Consider the following 26126-nt stretch of genomic DNA (forward strand, 5'->3'; position numbering starts at 1 on the left):
TATTTTTAAAGATTGCATTCGACATTTTTGCTTTAATTTTCCTTACTTTATTTTTAAGTAAGTTAAAAGGCATGGAAACTCTTTGTATGGTTAATGAAATACGTAAACAGTGGAAATATACAATAAGTCTTATACTCAATAATACATAATTTAATGGAAATATTTTAAATTTAATCCACTGTGTATATAAGTAAAATTTTTCATATCTCACAACTAAAACAATTTAATGTGCAAATTCATATTCAAAATGGGCATGACAAGAAATTATGACTCGCAATTAATAAATCACAGTATCACATGCGATTTTGCTGTACGGCGGCAGCTCCAAAGGACATTTATTTGCTGCACAGGAATATAAAACATTCAGTGTACTAAGCATTGGGCTTAATGCATGCAGCAATTGTTACAGTTTAAACATTTTAAGTGGACTAAATAAAAAATAAATTTTATTGGACAAATCCTTGTGATGACATCGCTTTCAAAAGGAATAAAATATAATCCCTTTTTTCAACTCTGAATGCTTGTACTGCATATATGAGTAAAAAATAGAACTTGTTTGCAATTATATTTAAAATTGCTAAAAAAGGACATTTAAATGATATATAAGATATATATATATATGTATAATAACAAATATGTAAAAATTAGAGATATGTAATAGATATAGATATATGTATGTATCGGTTTTTTTAACGAAATTTAGGACATATGCAGTTGTTATAAGCACTTGTAAAGTGGATGAAAACTACATTAAGACCGAAAAGTTTTCGGAAATTCTCATTTAAAATTCGCGCGCTGTATATTTTTCGATATTTTAAGTTTATGTAGTTTGGCAGCACTGTCCTTAATTACTATGCCAAAAATGAGCGCGATCTGTCAGACAGTTCGTTTACGGCAGCTGTTGAAACCAGTTCACCTCAGTAGGGCGTTGCGAAAAAAACAATGGAAAAAAATATTGAACAAAGAGTTTGCATCAAATTTTGTGTTTCGAACGAAATTTCGTGTGCAGAATCGTTGCGAATGCTACAAAAGGCTTATGGGGAATCAGTTTTATCGAAAACTCAAGTTTATGAGTGGTACAAAGCCTTCCAGGACGGTCGTACGACCGTCGAAGACATTTCGCAACGCACTACTGAGGTGAACTGGTTTCAACAGCTGCCGTAAACGAACTGTCTGACAGATCGAGCTCATTTTTGGCATAGTAATTAAGGACAGTGCTGCCAAACTACATAAACTTAAAATATCGAAAAATATACAGCGCGCGAATTTTAAATGAGAATTTCCGAAAACTTTTCAGTCTTAATGTAAGTCGCCATATGCGCTTCTGGAAATCGAGTAAATCGAAGGCGGAAAATCTACTTAAATTTAATGCAGCGCATAAATAAACCAACATTTCAAATTGAAATTGGTGTCCCGATGAAAACACATACGAAGATACATTGGTGGAACGCTCATATTTAATGCACTGAATATGTGCTGATTTAATGAGTGTAGGTGTGCTCTTTGGTCTTTCTCGGTGCTTAAATATGCTTTAAACCAAACGTGTGTCGTTGTGGTCAAACAAATTTGCAGCTTAAGTATTCCTGATCAGATTTTCGATTAAATTATGTGTGCCAACAAATCAGTATAAAGTTGAATGAGTTATTTATATTCCATTTCCATTTTCTTAGCTCCTTTCCACATTTCATTTTCATGATTTAATTTTTTTTTTGCTTTTTTCGCAGGAACTTTTAATCATTTTCTTGCTTGCTTTTTGGATTTTTTCTCCTGAACCAGAGTTGCTTTATATTTTTTTTGCATCTTTTTTTTTGCTTATACATCTTATACAGCTTTTAATATTTGAATCCTACTGCTACTACATCCCCAGAAATTATGTAAGCATTGAATTCATTTTGGGGATTTGCGTTTTAATATGCCAGGATTTATAGCATCCTTAAGTCATTTTTTTCTCTGTTACTTGGGCATGAACCAAGTTAAGTTAAGTATATTTAAAAGTGCTTTCGAGTGCATGGAATGATAGCAAGAATTGGTCTTGAAGTAAGGCTGAATGAGCAGTTGTACGGCAAAGGACAATGGAATTGATCATCTTGTCAATGGGAGATAAATTGCCAAAGGACATTTTTCATTTACTGTTTCAGCTTATGTTAAGCATTACTGCTTCGGCATAATTATTCATCAGATTTTCAGTTCCTAAAAATGTTTTTGTTAATTAATTTTGTTTGAGTTGATTTCTTGCTCCGACTTGTACTCCATTCCGATAATTTCTTCCTTGCATATATTAATATTATTGATGGCGACTTTTTATTTATACAAGCCAATATACTCAACGATGTTAAACTTAATTAATTGCATTTTATAAGCTTTAAGCTAATTTAAACTGTTTTATTTAAAAGTAAATAAATAAGGAAGATAAACAGTAATTAGATAAATTACAAAGTTTATAATACGAGTATCTTAATATCTTAATATTGTTAAAAAATAACATAAACAATACGCAAAGTAAGATATCTGGATTGAAGGGAAACGACTCAATTTTGAACTTAAATATAAATAAAAAAAATTTGGAGGAGTAAATAAAAAATTAAGTATAAAACGCGAATAATCACGTTCGTTAGGGATTTTCAGTGATAAAATTAAATAAATTTATATCGAATTTATGTCAATCAAAATATTTTTAATAAATATAGTCAAACTTCCATAACTCAAAGTACCAGTTTGCAAAGAAAAGGTTCGTCTTATTATGACTTCGAGTTAGAGAATTTTAGAATTTTATTTTCTTTTTTTATAGTTGAAAGAAACTAGAATTATATTTTAAGATATTTATTTATTTACTTACAATCAAATAAAGCACAGAAGTTATAATGAAGTAAAATATTCAAAAATTAGGGTTTAGGATTTTAATTTTTTTCTTACTTTCAGTAAAAAGAGTTTCCACTTTATTTATACTCTTATAGTGTTCATCAGTTGTAGTATTATTCGTTTGCAAATAAAAATTCAGATCTTTGAATGAGTCTTCTACTTCATTCTTGGAAGGCTGATGAACAATTTTATCCACCGAACCCTCATCATCTCTTTCCTTTGCGTTTAGAATCGGATCCACTAATTCATACCTATAATACTCAATAATATCGTCACCAACGCACGATTAAACTACAATCATATTCCTTAGAATTATAGAATTAGACTATAGTGAGTGTCGATAGCTGCTGTAGTAAGAAAAAAGCGAGCTGATATGAAACAGCACTTTGATTTTAAATATATTTTAATATAAAAATGATTTATTTCTGTATTTCTGATATTTACTATTATGATGAAAAAATAAGAATATTTCTTTTTCTATTTTTAAAAAATTTTTATTTAATCTTAATTTATAATGCCATTATAGTTCCCATACTAGACAATAAGTAAGTATTTTTTGTAAAATTTAAAATTAATTTTGACTGACGTGTTTGTGATGGGTTTTGACAATAACGATGACATGAAGTCTTCTCGATCTTTCTAAAGCCCTTTGTAGCATTCACTCTTTATCGTGAAGTAGTATGATAGCAAAAGAATTTCAGAAAATTTTGAAAGCTTGATTTTACTTAATTATATTTTTAAAATAAAATTTTACTTAAACTATCCGATATCCGATGTTTTACCACCCAAAAAATCGGTCAACACACTAATTTATTTCCTTTCAATCGCTCTCAAAAACTAATTATAGTATCTGTTTTATTATTGACACAAACTTTACAATAAAGAGACTTCATTTAATACATTAAATGTAAAAATTGTTTGAAATTCTAATTACTTTAAAATTGTATTGGCTAAACTTATCGCAATAGACCTTGAAGCGCTTGCTGCTACAGACAGTTTTTTCCTGTGCTCTTGACTACAAATTTCTGAAACTAAGCAATCTCTGTCGGATTTTAATTTAGAAATAAGAGATAAGTATCTTGGCAACATCGTTTAAAATCCTAATTACTTTAAAATTATATTGACTGAACGTATGGCAATAAACCTTGAAGCGCTTGCTGCTAGAGACAGTTTTTTCCTGTGCTCTTGAATACAAATTTCTGAAACTAAGTAGTCCCTGTCAGATTTTAATTTAGAAATAAGAGATATCTTAGCAACATCGGTGGGATCATTCCCTAATATCAAGATGGACGCATTCACTAATCCCAAACATAAAAGTTTGGATTAATCGAGGAACTGGAGACTTAGGATTTTAATTAGACTTTTATGTAAAATGGTGAAAATGGGATTTAATTATGCTTAGTCCTAGTAAGATGTATTTTGGGCCATGATTAGGCAGAACTAGTTAACTGCACCCAATACAGACTTTTATGTATAATTAGCGTTCTTTTCAGAATTATCCATTAAAACAACTTCAACTATTTCTTTCGCTCTTCACAATTTTATATTGAAACTGGTGTAAAATATAAAAACTAATAATTTTTTTAATCGTGTCCTCACGCCTGATTTATAAATTTTTTCTTATTCAAATATTTAATCACAAAACATTTGCTCTAATTTCAATCTCTAAATGGAGCACTTTTTTCCATTTAAATATAAACAATTTCTTGATTATTTCCACATACATTAACATTTCGTTTATATTTTCTTTGTATTAGCATATTGTTGGAGATTTGCCTTCTGATTTCATTGCAGTCCCTGTTTAATTAGCTCATTTCACACTAGCTTATATCATCTGAGTCATTAATTTCACAAAACAATCATTGAAATCTATTGTAGAATATTACCCTCATTTTGTTCTATTGCTCTATTCAATCAACAATTCAAATTTTAAATGAAGTCTGCTCAATACGATTTTGAAACAATCCAGTATACCATATATACGTACTACCCCAAGCACACTGATTTTGTATTTCAACTCTTTTGTCTACTCATCAGTTGCTTGTTAGTTGGCATATAGTTGCTAGTAGCAAGTCCACATAATAAATTGCAATTAGCTTTCATGTGTTGTCAGTCTTTATTATTAGTCGATTAACTGTCAAAATGAATTGGCTCTATGCTCCTTTTATGTCTACTACTAGAACAGCAACAATAGCATAAAAACAGTCTATAAAACACTCATAGATACAAAATAAAGCATATGCTATATAAAGAGTAAATGCTGTTCATACATTTCATGCACATTCAATAATAACTATTGACAGTTGCATATTACACATACAGGATGAGAGATGAGCGTGATGGGCAGCCTAACAACTCACGCCTATGTTGAAATGCAAATGTGACAACTAAAACGTTTTTCAATGCTATTGCTATTGTGAGCTACTACTTCTCTGCTTCTCTGCTTTCCTTTGAATCCGTATCTATTTTTCTTTTAGCTTACTCTGTATCTATGACCGGCAATCCTTTCGCTTGTCAGGCAACTTCATCTAGATACTTTATGCAGTCAATCATGCAGTCGCTGCAGATACTCACACCTTCTGCATGCCGTTCAACCCAATTGCAATTTGCATTTTATGAAGTGCATTTCATTTTCATTTTGATTTTTCCTTCCAATCTCTGACGGCAACAGTATGTTAGTTATGTTAGCTGTCTGTCCATTTTCCTGTATGTCCATTTAAATTGGGTCCCGCTGTGGATTAGTGCACTCCATAAAGTGTTATTTTGTTATTTTTTGGCATAAATGTAAGCTACGAGTAGATTCATGCAATGTTTTCAATATATTACGGTCATTTGCAGGTGCTCTAAAAACCATCCGGTAAGGACTCTAAGCTACATGGGTTTTATTGTTAGCCGGTAGTATCTGTACTCGTGGGTACATATGAGTGAGTACGTTAGTGCTCATGTGTTAAAAGGTAACACTAACACAATTTATGGCAATTGCTGGTATCATTCTAATTTACATTGTATGCACATCATTATTATCCCTATTGTCCTCTTCATGGATTTGTGTTTATTATGAGCTTTGCTGTGTATCCATTATAAAGATGAATGTGCATTCGTAGTTGTATAAAGACGGATACATTTTTGGGTTTACGGTTCAGTTGTATAGTGCATATAGGAAAACAACTGTAATTCTGGTCTATAAAAAGTATTCTTATTTTTAATATTTTTTTTTGCTTTTTTATAATCAATAGTGCAATTTAAAACTATAAATCAGAACTTGAATTTTATTTAAATTTTCTAAACAATTTTGAAGTAATAAAACGTTCTCGAATGCACATAACTTAATTGACAGAAATGGAGTATTTTGAAAATATAATAAGACAGAAAAAGTGCTTTGAGAATAATTGAAATTAATAACTTCACATCAGGAGTATCTGGAGTAATTTTTTCAATCAAAATGCTCTTTTAATGCACTTTTAGTGCAATGTATAACACTCGAGATTAATTTATAACACTTGAGTATTTTGCCAGAGTAACAAGATTACCGTAAAATTAACAGCTGTTTTATATGATTTGACAGATAAAGTGTAATTTGATTCGCTATATGTATTTATAAAAAATATAAATGTCTACTAACACTATTACAAAAATGTAAGATTAATTTAAAAATGTTTGATTGGGTAACAAAATTTGACAGATCGAGAGTAAATCTGGATTGAATTCAGATTTACCAACCATTATTAGATAATTTAGAATATAAGTGCTTTAAAAATATTGTGAGGGTTTCTTGAAATAAAGTGTTGGTATGTGAACTTCTTGATCTTCTTTATCTCCCTTTAGGAGAGTTACAGTTGTACGGGTTCGAAAATCAGCTGCCCGGCACACTACGTCTATTGTTGGATTATTGTATCTTGCCAACATAAGGTATAACCAAATTTTAATTTCATTCCTTTTTGGCGTTTCTCGCCACATATCGTTTTATGAGACGATATATGATCATACATTTTATGAGACGATCATAGATGATGCTGAAGGATGCTTATATTGCTTACTTAGTGAGTTTCACTTACTAAGTTAATTTCATTAACCATACAAGGAATTACCGTGCTTTTTAGCTTACTTAAAAATAGAGCAAGAAAAATCACACCAAAAAGGACAAATGCAACCCTTAAAAATAAATTTTCCATATAGGAAATTAACAAAATTTGAAATATTTGTCATACGTTTTATATGTAAAATGGAAAAAAACAAAAGAGTATTTGATAAAATCTTTCTTTTTATTGATTGAATATGTAAGGTGAACATAATTTATATATATATATAAATGATTTAGTGTATCAATTATATATTTATATAGGTATAATATAATTATAATATAATACATGATATAATTATATATTCTTTTTTTGTGATATATTATTAAGTGAAGTTTATTTAAACAAACCGAAGCTCTCTTAGAACTTTTAAAGAAATTTCTGACACATAAAAGCTCTTTCACATGCAAGAGGGAACTTATGCCAATGGAAACAGCAAAATCTTAAAGTTACTTAAGTAACTTACTAAGTAAGTAGTGGAAACATGGTATTAGTGTGTTATAGGTTACAATTACTAGTGTGTTATAGGATAATACTATTAATTTTTAATTTTTTAATTGTAATTTTAGTTGTACTTATTGAATTGTAGCACGAACTATCTATATTTTAATAAAATGGATAAAACTAAAGTGTTTTTACTACAGAAAAAACAAAACAAAAATATATTTTATAATATCTTTTGATTACAACTTTTATTTTTAAATAAATAAAAACATATTTTATTTCAAACAAATTTATTTAAAAATTATTATATCAGTTTTTTACACTTAATATCTATTTTTTTTACTATTTCAGCATAAACTTTCATTTTCATCCTACGGCTGTAGGAAAGCACTTAAGACAAAATAATTTATAATAAATAAAAAACCTACAAAATAAGAATAAAGAAAACAATTGCCAGAAGCCAATATTACTGTTCCAGTACAAAGGATATTTAATATATTTATTATATTCTGAGAAAACCTACAAAGCTACAGTAATATTGCAGCAGCTTGTTGGAAGCATCTTAATATTTATTTTGTATATTTTTTTGAAATAAAAAAGATAGTAGATTTTTCTTATGATAGTGTCCATATTAATGTCAGAAAAATAATAAAATATAAGTGGCAATATAATAATATAAAATGTGTATCCTTCAAGTCGACTTACTTATCCTGCTACTCTTATCTATTCATTTTACTGCTACTCATGTAATAATAGATTTTATATAAGAATAAATTTTTAATATTAATAATTTTATCTTAAATGTAGGTCATTAAAAAAAATAAATCATGGAGGTATAACTATCGACTAGTTGGACCACTGATTTGAGTCTTCAGTATCAGCAATTAATGAGATTAAAGGGAAAAATGGAAGCGAAATTCACGAAGAGAAAAGTTGTTGTGTTTTATCAAATCAAAGGTAAGTGTTGGTCAAAAAAGGACTAAGCTCTATAATTTGTTGCACTACCAAAATAGATAGCAGAGAAGATTTGAAAGGAAAGATGTAATTGGTAAGAAAATAATAGTAGTAACTTTTGTTACAAACTATCTGATTGATTTGATTTTCAACAATTAAAAATTAATTCGATTGAGGTAAGTAATAGGTAAAGTAAATAAGCAGAAATGGATCAGAATAAAAACTGTTATTTTTTAGAATAACAATGTTGAGTGTGTAGTCAGGAACGAAAATGAAGGAAGGAAGGATAGACTCAAATTCACGAACAGCGAACATTCCACCTTCCTGATATCAGAAGTGGAGAGTAGTTCTCGACCCAGTGATCTCCTTATGGCCCAAATCAAGACTGCGCAGTCACAAAGAATGTGACTAGAAGTCTCATCTGCTTCTAAGCAGAATCGATAATCTATCTCTTCGAATAGACTCATTTTGTTAAGGTGATAACGCAGTCCATGATGACCCGTTAAATATCCCATTAGTAATCTCAACTCTGTTCTGCTGATGAAGGATATCTTACCATAACTGTAGAGATGAATCAGTTCTTTAGACTGACGGTTACCTGAAATATCGTGCCAGTAACGACTTCTCTCAGCTGAAAACTATTTATCAAAATCCAAGTTTTAGACCAAATTAATCCACAATACAGTCCGGTTCACAGATTTGAATGACAGATCCTGACCGTGCAAGACTGTTGGCAGACTCATTATTATTGATTCCTGTATGACCAGGCACCCTGTAAAGCATAACTTTGTTTATATTATATTATATATAATTAAATATATTATATATATTTATAAATATAATATTTATCTATGTTGAAGCTATTTGCTATTTACTCTTTATTAAGTCAAGGTATCTTCAAAACCCCTCTTTACGCCTTGACTGGATCAATGTTTATTACTTCATCAGACTAAGCAATAATTGATCTTAGATCTGCATACCTCCCCGAGGAGCCTGTAACTATTCCGAGATTCGATAACGCGGCGTTGGTAAGTCTATCAATTTTCGCAAATATTTTCAGGGTTCTACCCTTTATGTATTTTTTGATCGGATCAATCTTGAGGTCCCTGAGGATGTTATTCGTCCTAATGTACCATGTACCTTATTTATATATATATAATATATAATATTTGATATAATATAATCAAATATTGAAATATTACGAATTTTGAATAGTTTCTATTGATGTCATAAGTATGTAAAGCGTTTATAAACTCGAAACGGCACGTTTGGACTCTTAAATAGTCAAAATAATACTTACTTATTTCAAATATGTCTTAAAGACCCATTTGCACTACGAATCGAACTTCACAAACATCCAACTCATGTTTACGTTTAACAACTGCCGCAACCCAAGTTACAAGCTCAATTTATATAGGACAATATCATATTTGCTGCAAAAACACTTTTCGAAGAAGAAGTACATCCACGCGACATTGGATCCAAATAAATATTTGCAAAGTGGCAACAATTTTTGAAAGTAGTCCAACAGCAGCCCCGCATACCACGACGAGAGCAAAAAACTTTTACAGCAATTGACACTTGTGCAAAAATTTTTTCTGCTGAACTCAACAGTTTTTATTTGTTTTATTACGATTTTTTTTCAACGGGTGTATGTGATGCTGGAGCATCTTACCACTCTGCCACGTTGCCAGTTCAATAATGTAACATTTTTATTGAAATAATTTACAAGAGAAATATTATTTTTATTAATGCGTTCAACGAGGATGCCGAAATCGGTGGAGATGTGAGTTAAGCGCTGGAATTGTTAGCTGTGAGTCAACAGATGCGTTGGAAGATGCGTTTTATTTGTCAAATAAACGATTTCACGCTTAATTTTTTCTTTCCCTCAATGAAATTGTGCGTGTGATTGAAGAATTCTCGGTCGGTTGAAGCTCGAATAGGGATTCCGATTGCGATTGCGATTGAAGTTAGAGTTGTTGCTTATGCAAACACTGGGCGTGTCATTTTTGAAGAGGGCATGTGGTCACTTTTTATGTTTGTATAAATTGCGTAAATAAAAAGCGTAACGTCTTCCTTATCAATCGATTAATGGCATTTGTGGGTGAGTATTGGAATGATAAAAGGACATTATTATTTGCTAACTACTTCACCCTCTTCCCAACAACAGCTAACAATTGCATGACAATAACTCATGTTTTGCAAATATTTTTGATATATGAATTTCCTTTTTGTTTCGTTACGTTTTTTATGTCCTTTTTCTTTCCTGTCATTACTCAATTGTGTCAATTTTGTTGAAATTCATTACCTTGCGGCCATGACAGCAGAATTATAAGCAAACATAAACAAAATTGTTAGAATTTTTGCTCATTTTTCAACGCTTCAAGTGGTCTCCTGTCCGAGGCAAGTTGACAGTTGATAAATTGAACAAACTTCCTTGGCTTTTATTATTTTCTTATCAAACTGAACTTTTAAGCTAAAAATTTTTATATGAAGTGGAAAATAATTAAAATTTATACTTAAGGAAATTATTTTGAAATTTTTTTGAAGCACTTTTGACTCGAGAGAAAATAATTTTCCACAGTAGATTATATTCTACTAGAGTTATTTTTCTAATATTGTAAACATATATATATTATTTACAATAAATTTAGTAAATATATATGTTTTCTTTAGGTTAGTATAAGAGGTGAAAGATAAGATTTTTATATATTCACAAAGATAAATACAGATAGTCTGTGTGCGAGTTCCAGTAAATTGGGATAAAGTAAATTGAAATTTCCTAAGGATTTTTTGCACTGCAATAACATATGTAAATATATATTTACACTTATTTATTGCACTTATTTATTATTTTTGGTTAAAAGTTTTCAAATTTATTTATTAAACATTTTATTTTGTGAATATAAGTTGTAATTTAACGTTAAATTTTCCAGACGAAAGTGACTATTATTTTTTTAATAGAAACTTATTATATTTCATAAAGAAGTTTTTTCGAACAGTAGTGAACTACAACAACAAAAATTTTATTTTTTATATTATTTTAATTAATTGAATTTTTGGCTGACCATAAAGCTGTTTCGAGTATTACCAAATACCCATCATCAGTGGTCTTGGAAATAATTCTTGTATTTAATTATTCGTAAATAATTATTTTTGAGATTGCAAGTACCAGGATTCGAACTCGCGTCCTGCTAAATGTGAAGCTCAGAGTCAGAACCAACTGATCCAAAGCCGTACTTGACTTTTTATGTTTGCATATTTTTCTGGAGTTTTGTTACTTTTGCTGTGAAAGCTTTTATTAACAGTTTTACTTACTATGTTTATATTAAATCGAAATCACAAACCAGCTGTAGAATAATTGAATTAATTAATTAAATATATTTTTAATTTTAATTGTTAAATTTCAATACTATTCTGTTCGTAGAGATATTATTTTATTTTCGCAATAGTAATACCTAATTAACCTAATTTTTATCTAATTTACTCTATTCAAAATTCTGGTAAATACCAATATTCGCTGCCATACTGACATAATTTACTATTCCCCTCAATTTACTAATAATTTACTCCAACTCACACACGGTCATAATAAAAGAATTTTCAGGGAAGGAAAAGAAGGGCACCGCAATTAAATACTGATTATAGGTGAATTTTAATATTTTTTACATCTTTTATAACTTTTTTCAACAAATTATGCATTAATTTAGCTTACTTCTGGATATATGAGTAACAAACATTCATCCAGCTCTAACCAAAGAGTAGTTAGTTACGACAATAAAGGCAGAACGCAGAAAATGTGAATAGAGTATACACAACGCAAAACAATATAAAAACACAAACAACACAAGTTCAATCCGAACACCAAAGAAAACGCATGCATATAAATGCAAAGCAGTTTGTGTATTACAATCAGCTGATATAAGGTTTCTCCCATTCAAAAAATTTGATGGAGAGCTTTCGTAAAGTAGTGAATTGTAACCACAAAAATTTTATTTATTTTTAAATAATTGAAATTTTGGCTTACCATACAGCAGTCAACTTTAATCAAGTAAACTTTTCAAGTAAGTTCTTGAGCTTCTTGTTGACAGTTGGCATATTCAAATCATGATCAAGATTTCCAGTTATTAAATTCCAGGAAATATTGACTATAGACGCTTCTTAATAGAATGATCAGTATAAACAATGATAGACCTACCAACTGCAGTAATAAAACTTGAGCCTACCATTACTACCCAGTTTAATGCTTCCAATTTACATATACAGGGTGCTGTTGTTAATATGCATAACAGTTCGGTTAATTGGTCACCATTGCATAAACTGAGTTTACTTGCAATTTCAGTTATTGTGAGTACAGACAGACGCAATTTATATGCAAATTTTATGTGAATCTCAACACATGCGGTAAGAAAACTAAAAAAAAAATACGTATTTGATGCCACTAACGCTGAATCCACTGTTGCTGCAACCGAAATCGCTGCTCTTCCGCTCCTGCTGGTGAAGCAAAAAAACATTGGCTCCTTTTAACTGCGTACGCAAATGATGTTGAAAATAAAAATTAAATGAAATAAAACAGAAATTATCACGTGAATTTCAACATATCGTAAATTGTTAAGATACTTACACTTAAATTCTTGTGATTTTGAGTTTCTCAAATCGAGAAAAATTAAAATTTCCTTATTGTGTGCAGTGGCGTCGTGAGCAACCGTTCTGGGTCATAGTTTCTTTACCACTTTTCGAAAAGCTTATATTAACAAAGTGTATGGAATATATACGTCTTTTGGTTTTTCTACCCGTGGCACCCGGAACATGTCAAACTCGCTTGACCCTCTACGCTCTACCACATAACAAATAGAATATATACGAAGTTGTTTTACTGGTTGTTAGCTTTTTTGATCCTCCAAGCTCCGTCATATAAAATATAGAATCTTTAGTGTACTCTAGCAGTAGCATCCAGGGCATGTCTGTCCCGCTTAACTATTCACACTTCGCCACATAATAAATAGAATATATACATCTTGGGGTTGTTGTACCAGTAGCACCCGAGGCATATTCGCTACTGTTGACGCTTCACAATCAGTCATATAATATATAAAATATATACGTCTTGTAGTTCTTTTGCCAGTGGCATTCGGAACCTGTCAGTTCCTCCACTTAATATGTAAAATATATACGTCTTGCGGCTCTGCAGCCAGTGGCACCCTCCCTCTTGATCTTACAAGCTCCACCAGATAATTTGTAGAATATACACGTCATGTCACTTTCCTTCTGACATTTCATGCTCTGCTATATAATATATGAAATATATACGCCTTGGGGCTCTGCAGCCAGTGGCACCCGGGACATGTCAGTCCCTCTTTACCTTACAAGCTTCACCAGATAATTTGTAGAATATACACGTCATGTCACTTTTCTCCTGACTTTTCATGCTCTGCTATATAATATATGAAATATATACGTCTTGCGGCTCTGCAGCCAGTGGCACCCGGGACATGTCAGTCCCTCTTAACCTTACAAGCTCCACCAGATAATTTGTAGAATATACACGTCATGTCACTTTTCTCCTGACTTTTCATGCTCTGCTATGTAATATATAGAATATATACGTCTTGGGGCTCTGCAGCCAGCGGCACCCGGGACATGTCAGCCCCTCTTGACACTCCATGCTCCGCCACTGATTTTGTGCAACCAAACAATTTTCCAGTGTGAAAAAGGAAAATCTCCTGCACTTAAAGCAACAAATCGGATGTTGTTTTCTTTTTTAGTCACAACGAGAACCCAAACTGTATGTTTATGTATATTGCAATTATATGTAACAAATACACAGATAAAGATACATACATATATAAACAGAAATTGTCGAATAAGAAAGCACATTCTACTCGCTACTTTCTATGCAAATTTTTATGTGTTAAATGCATTTTGTCGGATTTAACATTTGCTGATTTGGCTGCCATTTTTGCATAATAATGAAGCAGCAATTTAGCCAATTTCAGTGGCTCCCTTCCGTTTCCCACAACATGTACGTATGTGAGGGCGTGAGGGCGTGAGGAGCATGAGTGTAGTTTCGAATGAGTTTGTATTATATATTCTTTTCGATTGCAATGGTAAGAAATTTTGTCACTTACCAAGAAAGTATTTGGGTGTCCGTTTTCGGTTAACTCTCTGCTATGAGCTGTCTGTCCGTACACCATTAAAGTAAATTAGAGGATTAAGTGGGATGCTGCACACTGCAGACGCAATTACGCTAATTCTATTGAAATGGTTTATTTCAAATGAAACTCCATAACACATCAAACCACAATACTACAGTATACGTACGATACGGAAAGAATTCAAACTTACGCTTATAAGATGCTAAGTGAGCATTGTGGGTATAAAGAGAAAAATTGTTACTTCATTAGGTTGTTAACTTTTTTACTTGGTGACTTTCTTTACATTTTGATTAGATGGCAGTTAGCTGATAGAAGGGATACATATTTCACGTAGTCGACGTTACCGTAGATTTGAAGAAAAATGGGCGTTTCGTTGATAAGAAGAAAGTAATTACAACAGCAATTCAAATTATTCATCCAATAAGGAGAGAATATATAATGCCTTGCATAGAAAAATTAACATAACAGAAAGGTTGATTAGATAAGTATTTTGTATAGTTAATTTAAGGAAGCATTATAAAATATTTGAAACACATAATAAAAAATCATTTATTTTATTTAATTAATTTTATAATAAATTTTTAAAATAATTTTGAAACTGTGCCCGCTACAGTATGATATTATGTAAGGTTTTATAGAGTGCTTCGCAAATGCATTAGAGCATAGACCCAACGGCTGACATTATCTCTACTCTTCCATCTAGAAGTCATGTAACATTCAATCATAACATAACTTTTTGCTAAAATTAGTGCAAAGATACTTTACCAGGCAGCATAATTCTCCCGCTGATGATCTTTACCAAATTCAATTTCCCTTTAACATGCTTTATAATGTTAATAAGCCTTCTCTTTTCTTAGCTAATTTTTGGATGAAATCTTTTACATCTTTTCTGTAATCCCTTTTCTGTAATTGTGTTTAGAATAAGCTCTTGCATAGAGCTTTTACTATTAGTCACCCATTTCCACTTAGTTATAACACTCTCTCTTTATTTCCTAGTGAATCTTCTTGACAAGACATGTCTGTTTGATTTGTAATATAAGGATAAATAATCTCAAAGACTGCTATGACACGCTGTAGCAGCTGGTAAGCAAAAACAAAGTGATGCTTTGCTGGGTGCCTGGGTGATGCTTTGCGAGGTTAAGTTCCACCATTCAATTATGTGGATCGGAGCGATATTGTGAATTAAATTGGTCTACAACGTTTCTAATTGATAAATGATTTTAAGCTGAGAGAAGTCGCTACTGGGGTGATATTCCAGGTAACCGTCAGGCTAAAGAACTGATTCATCTCTACAGTTATGGTAAGATATCTTTCTTCAGCAGAACAGTGTTGAGGTTGCTGGTGGAATATTTAACGGGTCATTACGGACTGCGTTATCATTTTAACAAAATTGGTCTATCCGAAAAGATAGATTGTCGACTCTGCTTAGAAGCAGATGAGACTTCCAGTTATATTCTCTGTGACTGCACAGTTTTGATCTGGGCCAGGATTAGGACGCTGGGTCTAGAACTACTCTCCCCTTCAGACATTAGTATGCCCTCAACGACCGACATTCTGGCTGTCATTCGGAAGGCGGAATGTTCGGTTAGGGTCTGTCGCAACACAAAAGATCAATCATGGTCGCAGTGGTCCGTTCAGTTGGGAGCTGGTACCACGTTTATTCCTATTCCTATAAATATATTTTAAAATATAAATATATAATTTTAATAAAAATGATTAATTTTTTAAAGCACAACTTTAATTGTACAAGATCTGAATAAATTTTTAAATCATCTCTTATTTGCTATTCATTATAATAAAGTTAAATATTGTTTTCCAATGAAAATTTGTCGCATTTGAAATAATTATTTCAGTCGTAAATATACAGTAAATTAACTCCAATAAATTACGAAATATTTTAAATTTAAATATGCAACAAAATAAATGCAAATTAACTTTTTAAATAAATCAAATTGCATGACAAAGCGTGCGGGTTAACTGAAATCATTAAATTGAAATGTAGAATTAAACCACAAATCCAAATAAATTATAAGCATTTTTATACAATATGTTGGAACTAAGAATGAAAAATAAAAAAAAAATATATGTATATATATATATATAAATAATAGCATTATAAATTGTGTTTTATGTTGCAAAACACATTGTGCCAATGTAAATACATAATCAATTAAAAATTAATCAGGATGTGTTTTTGAGCAACACCAAATCACACGAAAAGTGTTGGCGTTTGTGTGTAAATGTGCAAAAAATTAATTATAAATTACACAGTGCGACCACATTTAAAGCAGATAAACACAACGCAACACAACAGGACATAAAGCCGAAGTCGGCTTTATAAGGGGTACGAGGGAAGGGAGTAGAGTTTTTGACCCGAACCAAATGATTTGTGCATGTTCTGAGTTTATTTTTTGCTGTTTTTGACAGTTTATCGCGTGTTTGATTTATTAATTATAATTTAATAAAATTAATACGAACAAAAACAAACTGTTTTAGTTGCTAATTTGTGACAGGATTTTTTGTTTTTGGTTTCAACTTAGCTTTTTCATTCCTCATTTTTGCAATTGTTAATGCACATGTTTGTTTATGATTACAAAAACACATGCAATATTTATTGTGATTATAATTAAATTTGTTTAAAAATTTCGATTGTAAATTGTATTAATAAAATTTATTTTAATTACACTAATTGACGCTGATTTATTAAATTCCACCATTTACCTACCAATTATTGTAAATCAGTTGATTTAGTGGAGTATTAAGTGCTATGTTAGTTCACAATAATATTGGGGCACATAAAAATAGTAAGAGTCGTGGGCAAATATTTAGCAATGCAATTTTCTTTTATATAATATAAACATTCAATACATTTTATTTATTTTTTGTTACTTTATTTTACATTTTCAATCACAAGTAAATTCTCATTCCTAATTAATTTTCCTAAATAAATCTCTTCCATCCTCATTGTACCATCACCATTCCACATCGCTTACAGAGTTAAGCGATTGATATTACAAAAAATTGTAGAAATAATCAAAAAATTTAGAATCTATTCACACGATTTTATTAGAAAACGGTTAAAAAATGAATTGCGTGCTTCACGAATGTGATCTTCCGATATTTTGGACCATTCCTGAGAGCGTCCAACTGCGATCATTACTGCCCATAACATTACTTGAGATAGAAAATTACTTGGGGTGACCGTTCGTAGTCTCAAATTTTCGGCAGTGCGTTCAGTTATGTAAACTTGATCATTTTGAGAGTTTAATAAATCAATTTCTTGCATTTTAAAGTATTCAACTTGATATTTTCAGTTCTGTTCATTAAATTACCACTACGACGTGAATTTTGTCAAAGTCGATCCTTTATTTTTCGAACAATTAAAGGTTATTTTGCTGTTATTTATCGTCTACCACTATAACGTTTGGCGATGCTGCCTGTACTATTACAACGATTTATGTTACGATACACAAACCATTTATTCACTATAACACGTTTGAGATCACGAACAATAGTTGGTTGGGATTTTCCAGCTTACTATAATCCAATCACAGTATTACATTTGAATTCCATTTCCAATAACTTTTGTTCTATAAAACTAGGATAGAAATGCTTGTGGTAGCTTGTAAATAATATAAACAGCTGTCATTCGTATTAGTTTCACGTAATTGGCAATATCAATTTGATAGACATATCTGTGTGTTATCTGCTTAATAGATTTCTGCAGGCAGCAACAACAATAATATACTAGGGTGGAAGTTCTTGTACACGCATGCAATTAGGGAGACTTTCTAGTTCGCATTCGGAAAAGTATTGCCTTTGGTAATAATCTCATATAGTACAAAATATTTTTTAAGTTTTATTACATTAATATATACTGTAATTTCAAATATTCTGGAAGTCTGAATCTTTATTGGTTTTTATTTGTGCCGCTTATAGCAAAGCTGCTGACTCTACTATCCAGAAGCTACAAGTTGCTTAAAGTCAGGCTCTCTGAAGGTTCATCAAAGTGCCATGGTACATCCACATGAATGACATGCTAAGAGACCTTAAAATAGATCCGGTCAAAAATACATAAAGAACAGAGCTCTGCAGCTATATACGAAAACTGACAGGCTGCCCTACTTAGCACTATCTAATCTCAGAGTAATCACTAACCGCACGGGGCGGTACGCAAATTTTAGATCAGTCATTGAATAATTACGAAGATTATGAGGAATACTCAAATTAGTCAGTGAGATGGATGGCACTCTGCAGAAACCCCCCAGATATCAAAGAGTAAAAGTGTCCAGATGCACTAATTCGGAAAAGGCTCAACAATAAAAACTTAAGTAAATAAACTAAAGTCAATAACATATATTCATCCAAATATATAATCACTTTTATGTATAATATCAAATGATCTACCATGTACAGATTATGTTATAAGGACCGATGGTAACTGATAATTGGAACGTATCATGATATGGCAATGCATATAAAGTTGACGCATTGGACTCATAATTAACCTGCATTGTAGATCTAAAGATCTAAATGTAGGAGACTTAGGCCTGATCCGGTGAAATACTTAAGCTAGATATAGTGATGGTTTAATGCAAAATCGAAAATGAAAACGGGATCAAATGATAGTGTTGAGCCAATGGCGATATTGATTATTATGTTAATTTTTTTATATTCCATATGTGATAAATATAATTATTTTTATTATAACTTAATCAAAGAATTAAAATTTATCTTTAATAATATGAAATGTACAACTGAAATTTAACTCAATGCAAAAATAAAATAATAAATAAAATCTTAAAAATTTTAATTAATTGAAATTTCATTTAATAATGCAAAAGCTATTACTATTAATACTGCACTTTTCATCTACGAAAAACACATTGCAGTGCAAAAAAAAATTTAATTGATAACAACAATAACAACAAACTTATGTTTTTCTTGATAATGAAAAAAAGACAACAAGTACCAAATTACTAAGCATTTACCATAAGCAAAAATAATAAATTCTATTATTATTTATTATTTTTGGTGAAGGTAACAGAAATATATGATGCAAAATCTTCACTAATAAGCGCAAGTGGAGATTTATTATATTCCATATTGACAAGAGCTTTGATATTATTCGATCATTTTCTTTTTGCTTTAATTATTCCCTCCAAAATCAATAAATATATTACATTTATTGTTTTTGTCTTCTGTTATGCTTTGATATCAAAGCAGTCAATTTTTTTTGCTTCAGTTATTTTTTACCTTTGCGGTGGTGTCGGTGCAAATGATATTTAAGTTTTTTACGCATTGATGTGAAATATTTTCTTTTAGTGAATTTAATTAGTTTTTCATATAAAAATTATAAATATGTTTTATTTAAATTAATAATCTATTATTTATGAGTATTAATATTGTATTGAAAAAGTGTTGTTTATTGTAAACTATTATACACGTACATATGTATGTATATAATATAGAGTGCAAATGAACTCTCCGTTACTGCTGTGCTAATAAAAACAAGGGTAGTTACGTATGTTTGTATTAAATAATTACTATGTAGTAATATATTGTGCACTTTTTTAACTACAAAGTGAAGGATTTATAGCTGGTAATTTTTTTCTTTAATGTTTTTAAGTTAATGCTGCCTTTTTATAAATATATTAATTAATTAAATTAAGATATGTGTGATAAATTGTGGATTTTGTTTCCAATATTTTTTATAAAATTTTAAATTTGCAATTATTTAATTAATAAAATATAAATACATAGATTGTAATAAGAAAAAGAAAATAATGAATTTCTGTATATATTTATGTGTACAACTATGAAAAAATGTCCGTCTATTTAAAAATATGAAATAAATTAATGTTTATACAAAAAATTTATTTAAATTTAATACCATTTATAAAGTAAATATTTTATATTAAACAAAATTAACAGTAAATTATATGCTATTAAATAATACAATAAGAATAATTAACACTTAAAAATTCAACAGTAATAAATAAATTTTGTGGGTGTTAAAACAACAAATACATACAAGATTTAATTGACTACAGCAATAATCAATCAAAATCTTAAAATAATAAACCGACGTCGATGTTCGCGTAGTCGATAGCATCGTTTTTGGGTAGTTAGTATGGCATTATTTAGGGCCTTTTCGGTGGCTCGCAATATACGGCAAAAAATGCATGTTGGCCTATTTTGGCCACGCGAGTCATTGGGCATCCACTGTTGCAAATCTGTCAAATGTTTTTGTTTTGACAAACAGCAAATCTTGTATATGTGCATATAAATCAAATATATTTTTATAAAAATATTTTAAAATTAAAATGAACAAGGAATTAAAAGGAATGGTAAGAATATTGGAAATTTAAAAATAAAACACTAAGATAAGTAAATTTTTGTAGGTGCTGTCGATGTTGGGAGAAGAAAGCAACGTTTTACTTGCGTGTATTTCTATAAAAAAATTTTTTACGCATGTAAACTACAAATTAAATGAAATAAAATAAATGTTACTTGGTAATAACTAACATAAAAAAAAATTCAATGTGCTTAATACTTACGATTTCTACATTCTTATTATTTTTTCGTTACTTTTCAAGATTTTTCAAATTTTTGAATTCTGTTTGAATTTTTATTTCCTCAATTCTTGATATTTGATTGCACTATTCGTTGGAATTTTCAATGAAGGTTCACAATAGTTCGCTTATTGCGTTGGTAACATTTTTTTTTTTACTGGCCGATGTGGTTGGCCAGCATAACTTGCTGGCCGAGGTAGAGAAAATAGTGTTGTTGTTTTGCGTACATTGCGGCCAGTATAGGCCTGCATAGGCCAACAACTTGCTGTTTTTTGCCGTACTTGCGAGCCACCGAATACGCCTATTGTTGTTACGTTGTTGGCGTCGCTGTCGACATCATCGTCGTTGATAGCGAGAGTCGCTGTCGGTATCATTTTCAGCGTAGTTGCTGGCATTATTGTCGTTATGCTGTTTGCGCCACTGTCGGCATCGTTGCTGGCATTGTTTTCGGCGTCGCTGTCGGCATTATCGTCGCTGTTGGCATTATCGTCGTTGATAGAGCGAGCGTCGCTGTCGGCATTGTTTTCGGCGTATCTGTTAGAATTATAATCGAAATGTAGTTAATTGTTCAGTAAAATGCTGAGGTCGACGACGAATTTCAATGAAGTGATCAAGCCAGAGAAAAGTCAAATCGACGAGAGTGCCTAGCGATGTTGCTAGCGTTATACGGTATACCAGCAGTAAGTCAAGTAAGTGATTTTAATACAGTGCAAGCTCGGTATTAGCGACTAATTACAAAACACAGTTGTCGCGGAAACCGAATTATCGCGATAAACCAACCCCAAAAAAATAGTGTGCAATTAATATAAACTGAAACCTTTTTATACATATATTTGTGAAAAATATATATTTTAAATATTTTTAAAAAAGTGAGAAATTTCAAGTTGCTTTTTTTCATATAGTTCATATAGTGCTGTTGTCGGCTTGTCATCTTCCAAACCCCTTTGTATGCATATGTTAATCGATGTAAAAGCGTCGTTCACTTTAATTTTATTTTCCTCATGACCACTTTCATATGAGTCCTCCGATTCTGTTTTTGATAATATTATTAGCTCCTCATTACATTCTATGGATATAATTCACTGCAAACACCACAATACACACAAATAAAGTGATAAAATTAAACTCCAAAATTCTTTTTTTTTTGTTCTATACGAAAGATTTGGGGATTTCCCTTATTATTGCTTACTTTGAAACAAAAAATGTGGCATAGCATTGCAATCAAATCAGGGAAGTAGATATATAATATATATTATAATTAGAAAAAAAAAAATAAAAGTCACGAAAATAGAACTTCTTTTTTGTGAACTGTTGCCATTGTAGAACCTGCAATGCTAAAAATTAAACTGTGGCAATAACTGGGCCGTCGCGATAATGGGTAGTCGCCAATACCAAGCGTGCACTGTAATTTTTTACCCTAAATTATAATATTATTATAAAAATTTTATTTAAATTAAATAAATTTATAATGAAAATTACATTGATTTTAAATATTTAAAATATGTATATATCAAGTCTATATATTATATTAATACACTCAATTTATTGTGGTTATAAAAAAAATATTTCTAAATAATTATGTTAATATATTTAATTGTTTTTATTGTTATTTGAATAAAATAACACAATTAATATTTTATCATGTCATTCATATAATTCAATTATTTGCTTTTATATAATTATCATTCTGTAAAACCGAGAACCAGGGTTCTTCATTTGACTTTTTTTGTTAAAAGTTATTTATTAATTACAGATTAACTAATTGGTTTGTTAATTCAAACATAATATACAGTTTTTTTGAATATAATTTTTTACCAAAGTTTATTTCGATATTTTGGCTTTCTTGAATAGTCCTCTTCAAAGAATTTATAAAATATAATATTTTGATATTATAAAAACTTGTATTACTTACTTAAATTTATAACAATTCGTTACCGGATTTCGACCTGATGCAGCGTGTCTCTCTAGGCCCTCTGCTGCGTGCGCGTATATAGTCTTGTAAATCAATTGCGGTTAGTGCTTACTTATCTTAATCACTTCACTGAATAAATGGTTCACTTCTACACCTTTTCCCTTCAAGTACCGCTTCAAATAATCAGCGGAGCTGAAACATAGCCATTTAGTCTTTCGCAATGACCCACTACACTTTAATTCTCTGTGTTGTATTAATATCGTGACAAAGCTCGTCGTTCATTCGTTTGCGGTTATCGTCGCCAACTCGAACAGGACCTCTATCTCACCAAAAACTTTTCGTAAGACATTTTATCATCATGTCGTAACATCCACGCTTTTACGCCATACAGAATCATTGGAAGCATAAGTGATCTATAGAGTAAGATTTGTTGGTCGAGAGACTGTTCTACACATCAATTGTCTACTGCACCCATAGTAGCAACTATTGGCAATGGTGATTATTCGCATTGCTATTTTAAATTTAATAGACTAATAGGATTAAATTTTTTGTTGAAATTAAAACAACACATCAGGATACTGAAGGGATATACTCCACATTCCTGGCCTCTACCTTGATACACCTATATTAAAGGCCCGTGTTTCTTAGTCTAGTGTTAGAATTAAAAATTATATGTATGTATCTTCGCTCAAAATCGAGATACCAATCCAATTAATCCAACTTAACCTAATTGGACTCATTTCATATCTCATATTTTTATGTATTTTCCTTTATAACGGCTAAAATGTTGACTTTATTATGAACTTAAATACTTCAAGGTTTCTTTTTGTTTTTTTGTTAAATCAACGGAAAATACGTAGTTTTTATTGCTGGCAACTTAAAGGCAAAATCATTATCTACTCAAGGCGATGGCCATAAAATCGAATCTGATAGCGGAATAACAAAACACTTTGCACGAAATTGCTTTGTTTTCAACGCAAAACATTGATTATTTAAGTTTTAATGAAGTTCTCAAATAGTTTTCGCTGAAAGCATTTAACGAAATGTAAAATTTTATGGCACCTCAAGGAAAAGTTGCTGACTGCAGCAGATGACAGTGCGGTTTCATTTGATGCCATCAGGACCTGTTGTTAAAATTGCTAACAATAAACAAACCAAAATAGGAAAAACTTAAATTTTGCAGGCATCAGCAAAATTTTATGTAAAACTGCAACAGTGCCAACTCACGTCAATAAATGTTGAAGGTATCTAATGTCGAGGAATCACACCCCCAACACCCCACACCCCACACCAGCACCCACATTGACAATGACTTCCATACGTTGTTACAAACTGTGAAGCGGATTCCTAGTATCAGCTATGGAAATTCGCTGGTATCGAGCTACTTGCAATGGTCACAATGGATTACTTAAAGCATGTCAACAATAAAAATGCAAAGAAGCCACAATAAATGCTCGAGCATAATAAGCACATTACAGATTTTTAATAGCAGATAAAACAGCAAAATTAAGTACACGCCCCGCACTGCAGCATTTCACCACATCGTAGCAATGCCAACTGTAATAGCAGTTTGATGTCAAGCAATTTAATGTAATTGTAATCAAGCAACAACGTTGATGGCCTTTCGAATCCTGCTGCTGTAGTATCCTAGCTCTGTATATGGTGGCACCCACGCTGCGGAGTTTTTTGTACCCGAAGGCGGATGGATAGGTACTGCTGCTCTGCTTGTTTTAATGTAACGCCTTGGGCTCACTTCAGTTAAATTGTTTTCTTCTTTTATTATTATTATTTTTGTGCCACTTCAATGATGAAGTACCACATCACAATCTTATACAGTGCCATCGTTACTCCTGAAAACGTATTCAACATTTTGAAAACAATAACTAAAAGTACTGATAATACCGTAACTTTCCCTAGCAAATATTCTGCAACAACATCTTCTCATAATCCTGCAAACTGACTTTTCCTTGATACTACGCCGTAGTCGTAGCGGGAGGATTTAAGCTTTATTTACCTTAACAGTCATACCGTCGTACAGCAGCAACCAAGAAGAAGAAGAGCAACAACAAATACAAAAGCAACAAACTGAAATTACTTGCAGCGCGTATTTAACATTTTGATTTTAATGACAACAATCCCAAGCTACAACATGCAAAATGTATCTCACTTTATTGTATCTGTGAGCTGATGAAGGCAAGGTACAAACTCAGGGTTCAAGATTTTAAGTAAATGAAAATGTGAAATTACCCCAAAAAAGTTGAAAGGTCGTACATGTGTCAAGTGTGTTGCAAGTTGCAAGTTGAAGCATAAATTCCACTTAGCAATTTTAAGATTTTCATTCTCGCTGCCATTGCATTTAATGGAGATTTCAGTTCAGTTCTTACAGTTCTTACAGTTTTCACAATTTTCATTGCTTAATTTCAGTATTTCAGCGCTTCAGTGCTTCAACCAGTTTCAGTGCCAGCTTATATCAAAAGCATTATTCTTAAAGTTACTAAGTTTGCATAAAGAGTCGAAAGTTTACTTTTCATAACTGCAGGCAGTTTTAAATCCTTATTCCTTGCATATGCACTTTCCTTGTTTTCTTTTGTGCTTTGCACCCGAAGTTGTCTTTGGTTAAGAAGTAAGCTCTTGGCTTAATAAAGTAAGCCAACGCAATCAAAAGATACATTTCATCATACACATTTTAAGATATTTTTACTTTTTTTTTGCACTATTTTTAGAAAGTATAAAAATATTTTATAAAATTAATTTAACAAAATTAAATTTGTTTAATATTTAAATTTTGTAATGGGTTGTTGTGTCTGCTTGTTAGTACTTTGGCGCTTCTGGAACCCATGGTTCATGGCCGCTCATGGCTAGCACGATTTTTAAAAGCGTTAAATTACCAACAAGCAAACACAACAAATGGCGCAAAACGTGGTGCCCGAACTCACGTCCCTGATATGAAGAATCTCATTCTTTATTGACTGAGTTATCCGGGCTAGTCACCTTGTTATGAGCGGTTTCTGAGAGCACCAAAGTACCAATAGGCAGAGACAAGAGGGCTTTGTGAAAATTTTTAAGAAAAAAAAATTATATAAAATAAATATTTATATAAAGATTACTTCCAAATATGCTTTCGATAGTAAGTAGACATACTAAACCC

General features: G+C 31.1%; 1 protein-coding gene across 1 annotated transcript in view; it reads right to left on the reverse strand.

The window, feature by feature from the left end:
• The window catches only part of LOC119666870 (serine/threonine/tyrosine-interacting-like protein 2), a 57788-nt gene extending 31954 nt beyond the window's left edge, over window positions 1–25834 (reverse strand). The window contains exons 1-2 of the mRNA XM_038076149.1: window positions 25797–25834; window positions 21348–21600 (exon numbers count right to left, since the gene is read on the reverse strand). Of these exons, the coding sequence (XP_037932077.1) occupies window positions 21348–21600; window positions 25797–25834 (291 nt within the window). The remainder of the gene's footprint in view (window positions 1–21347; window positions 21601–25796) is intronic.
• Window positions 25835–26126: the final 292 nt, after the last annotated feature.

Source organism: Teleopsis dalmanni, chromosome 1, assembly GCF_002237135.1.
Source record: "Teleopsis dalmanni isolate 2A chromosome 1, ASM223713v2, whole genome shotgun sequence".
Taxonomy (NCBI): domain Eukaryota; kingdom Metazoa; phylum Arthropoda; class Insecta; order Diptera; family Diopsidae; genus Teleopsis; species Teleopsis dalmanni.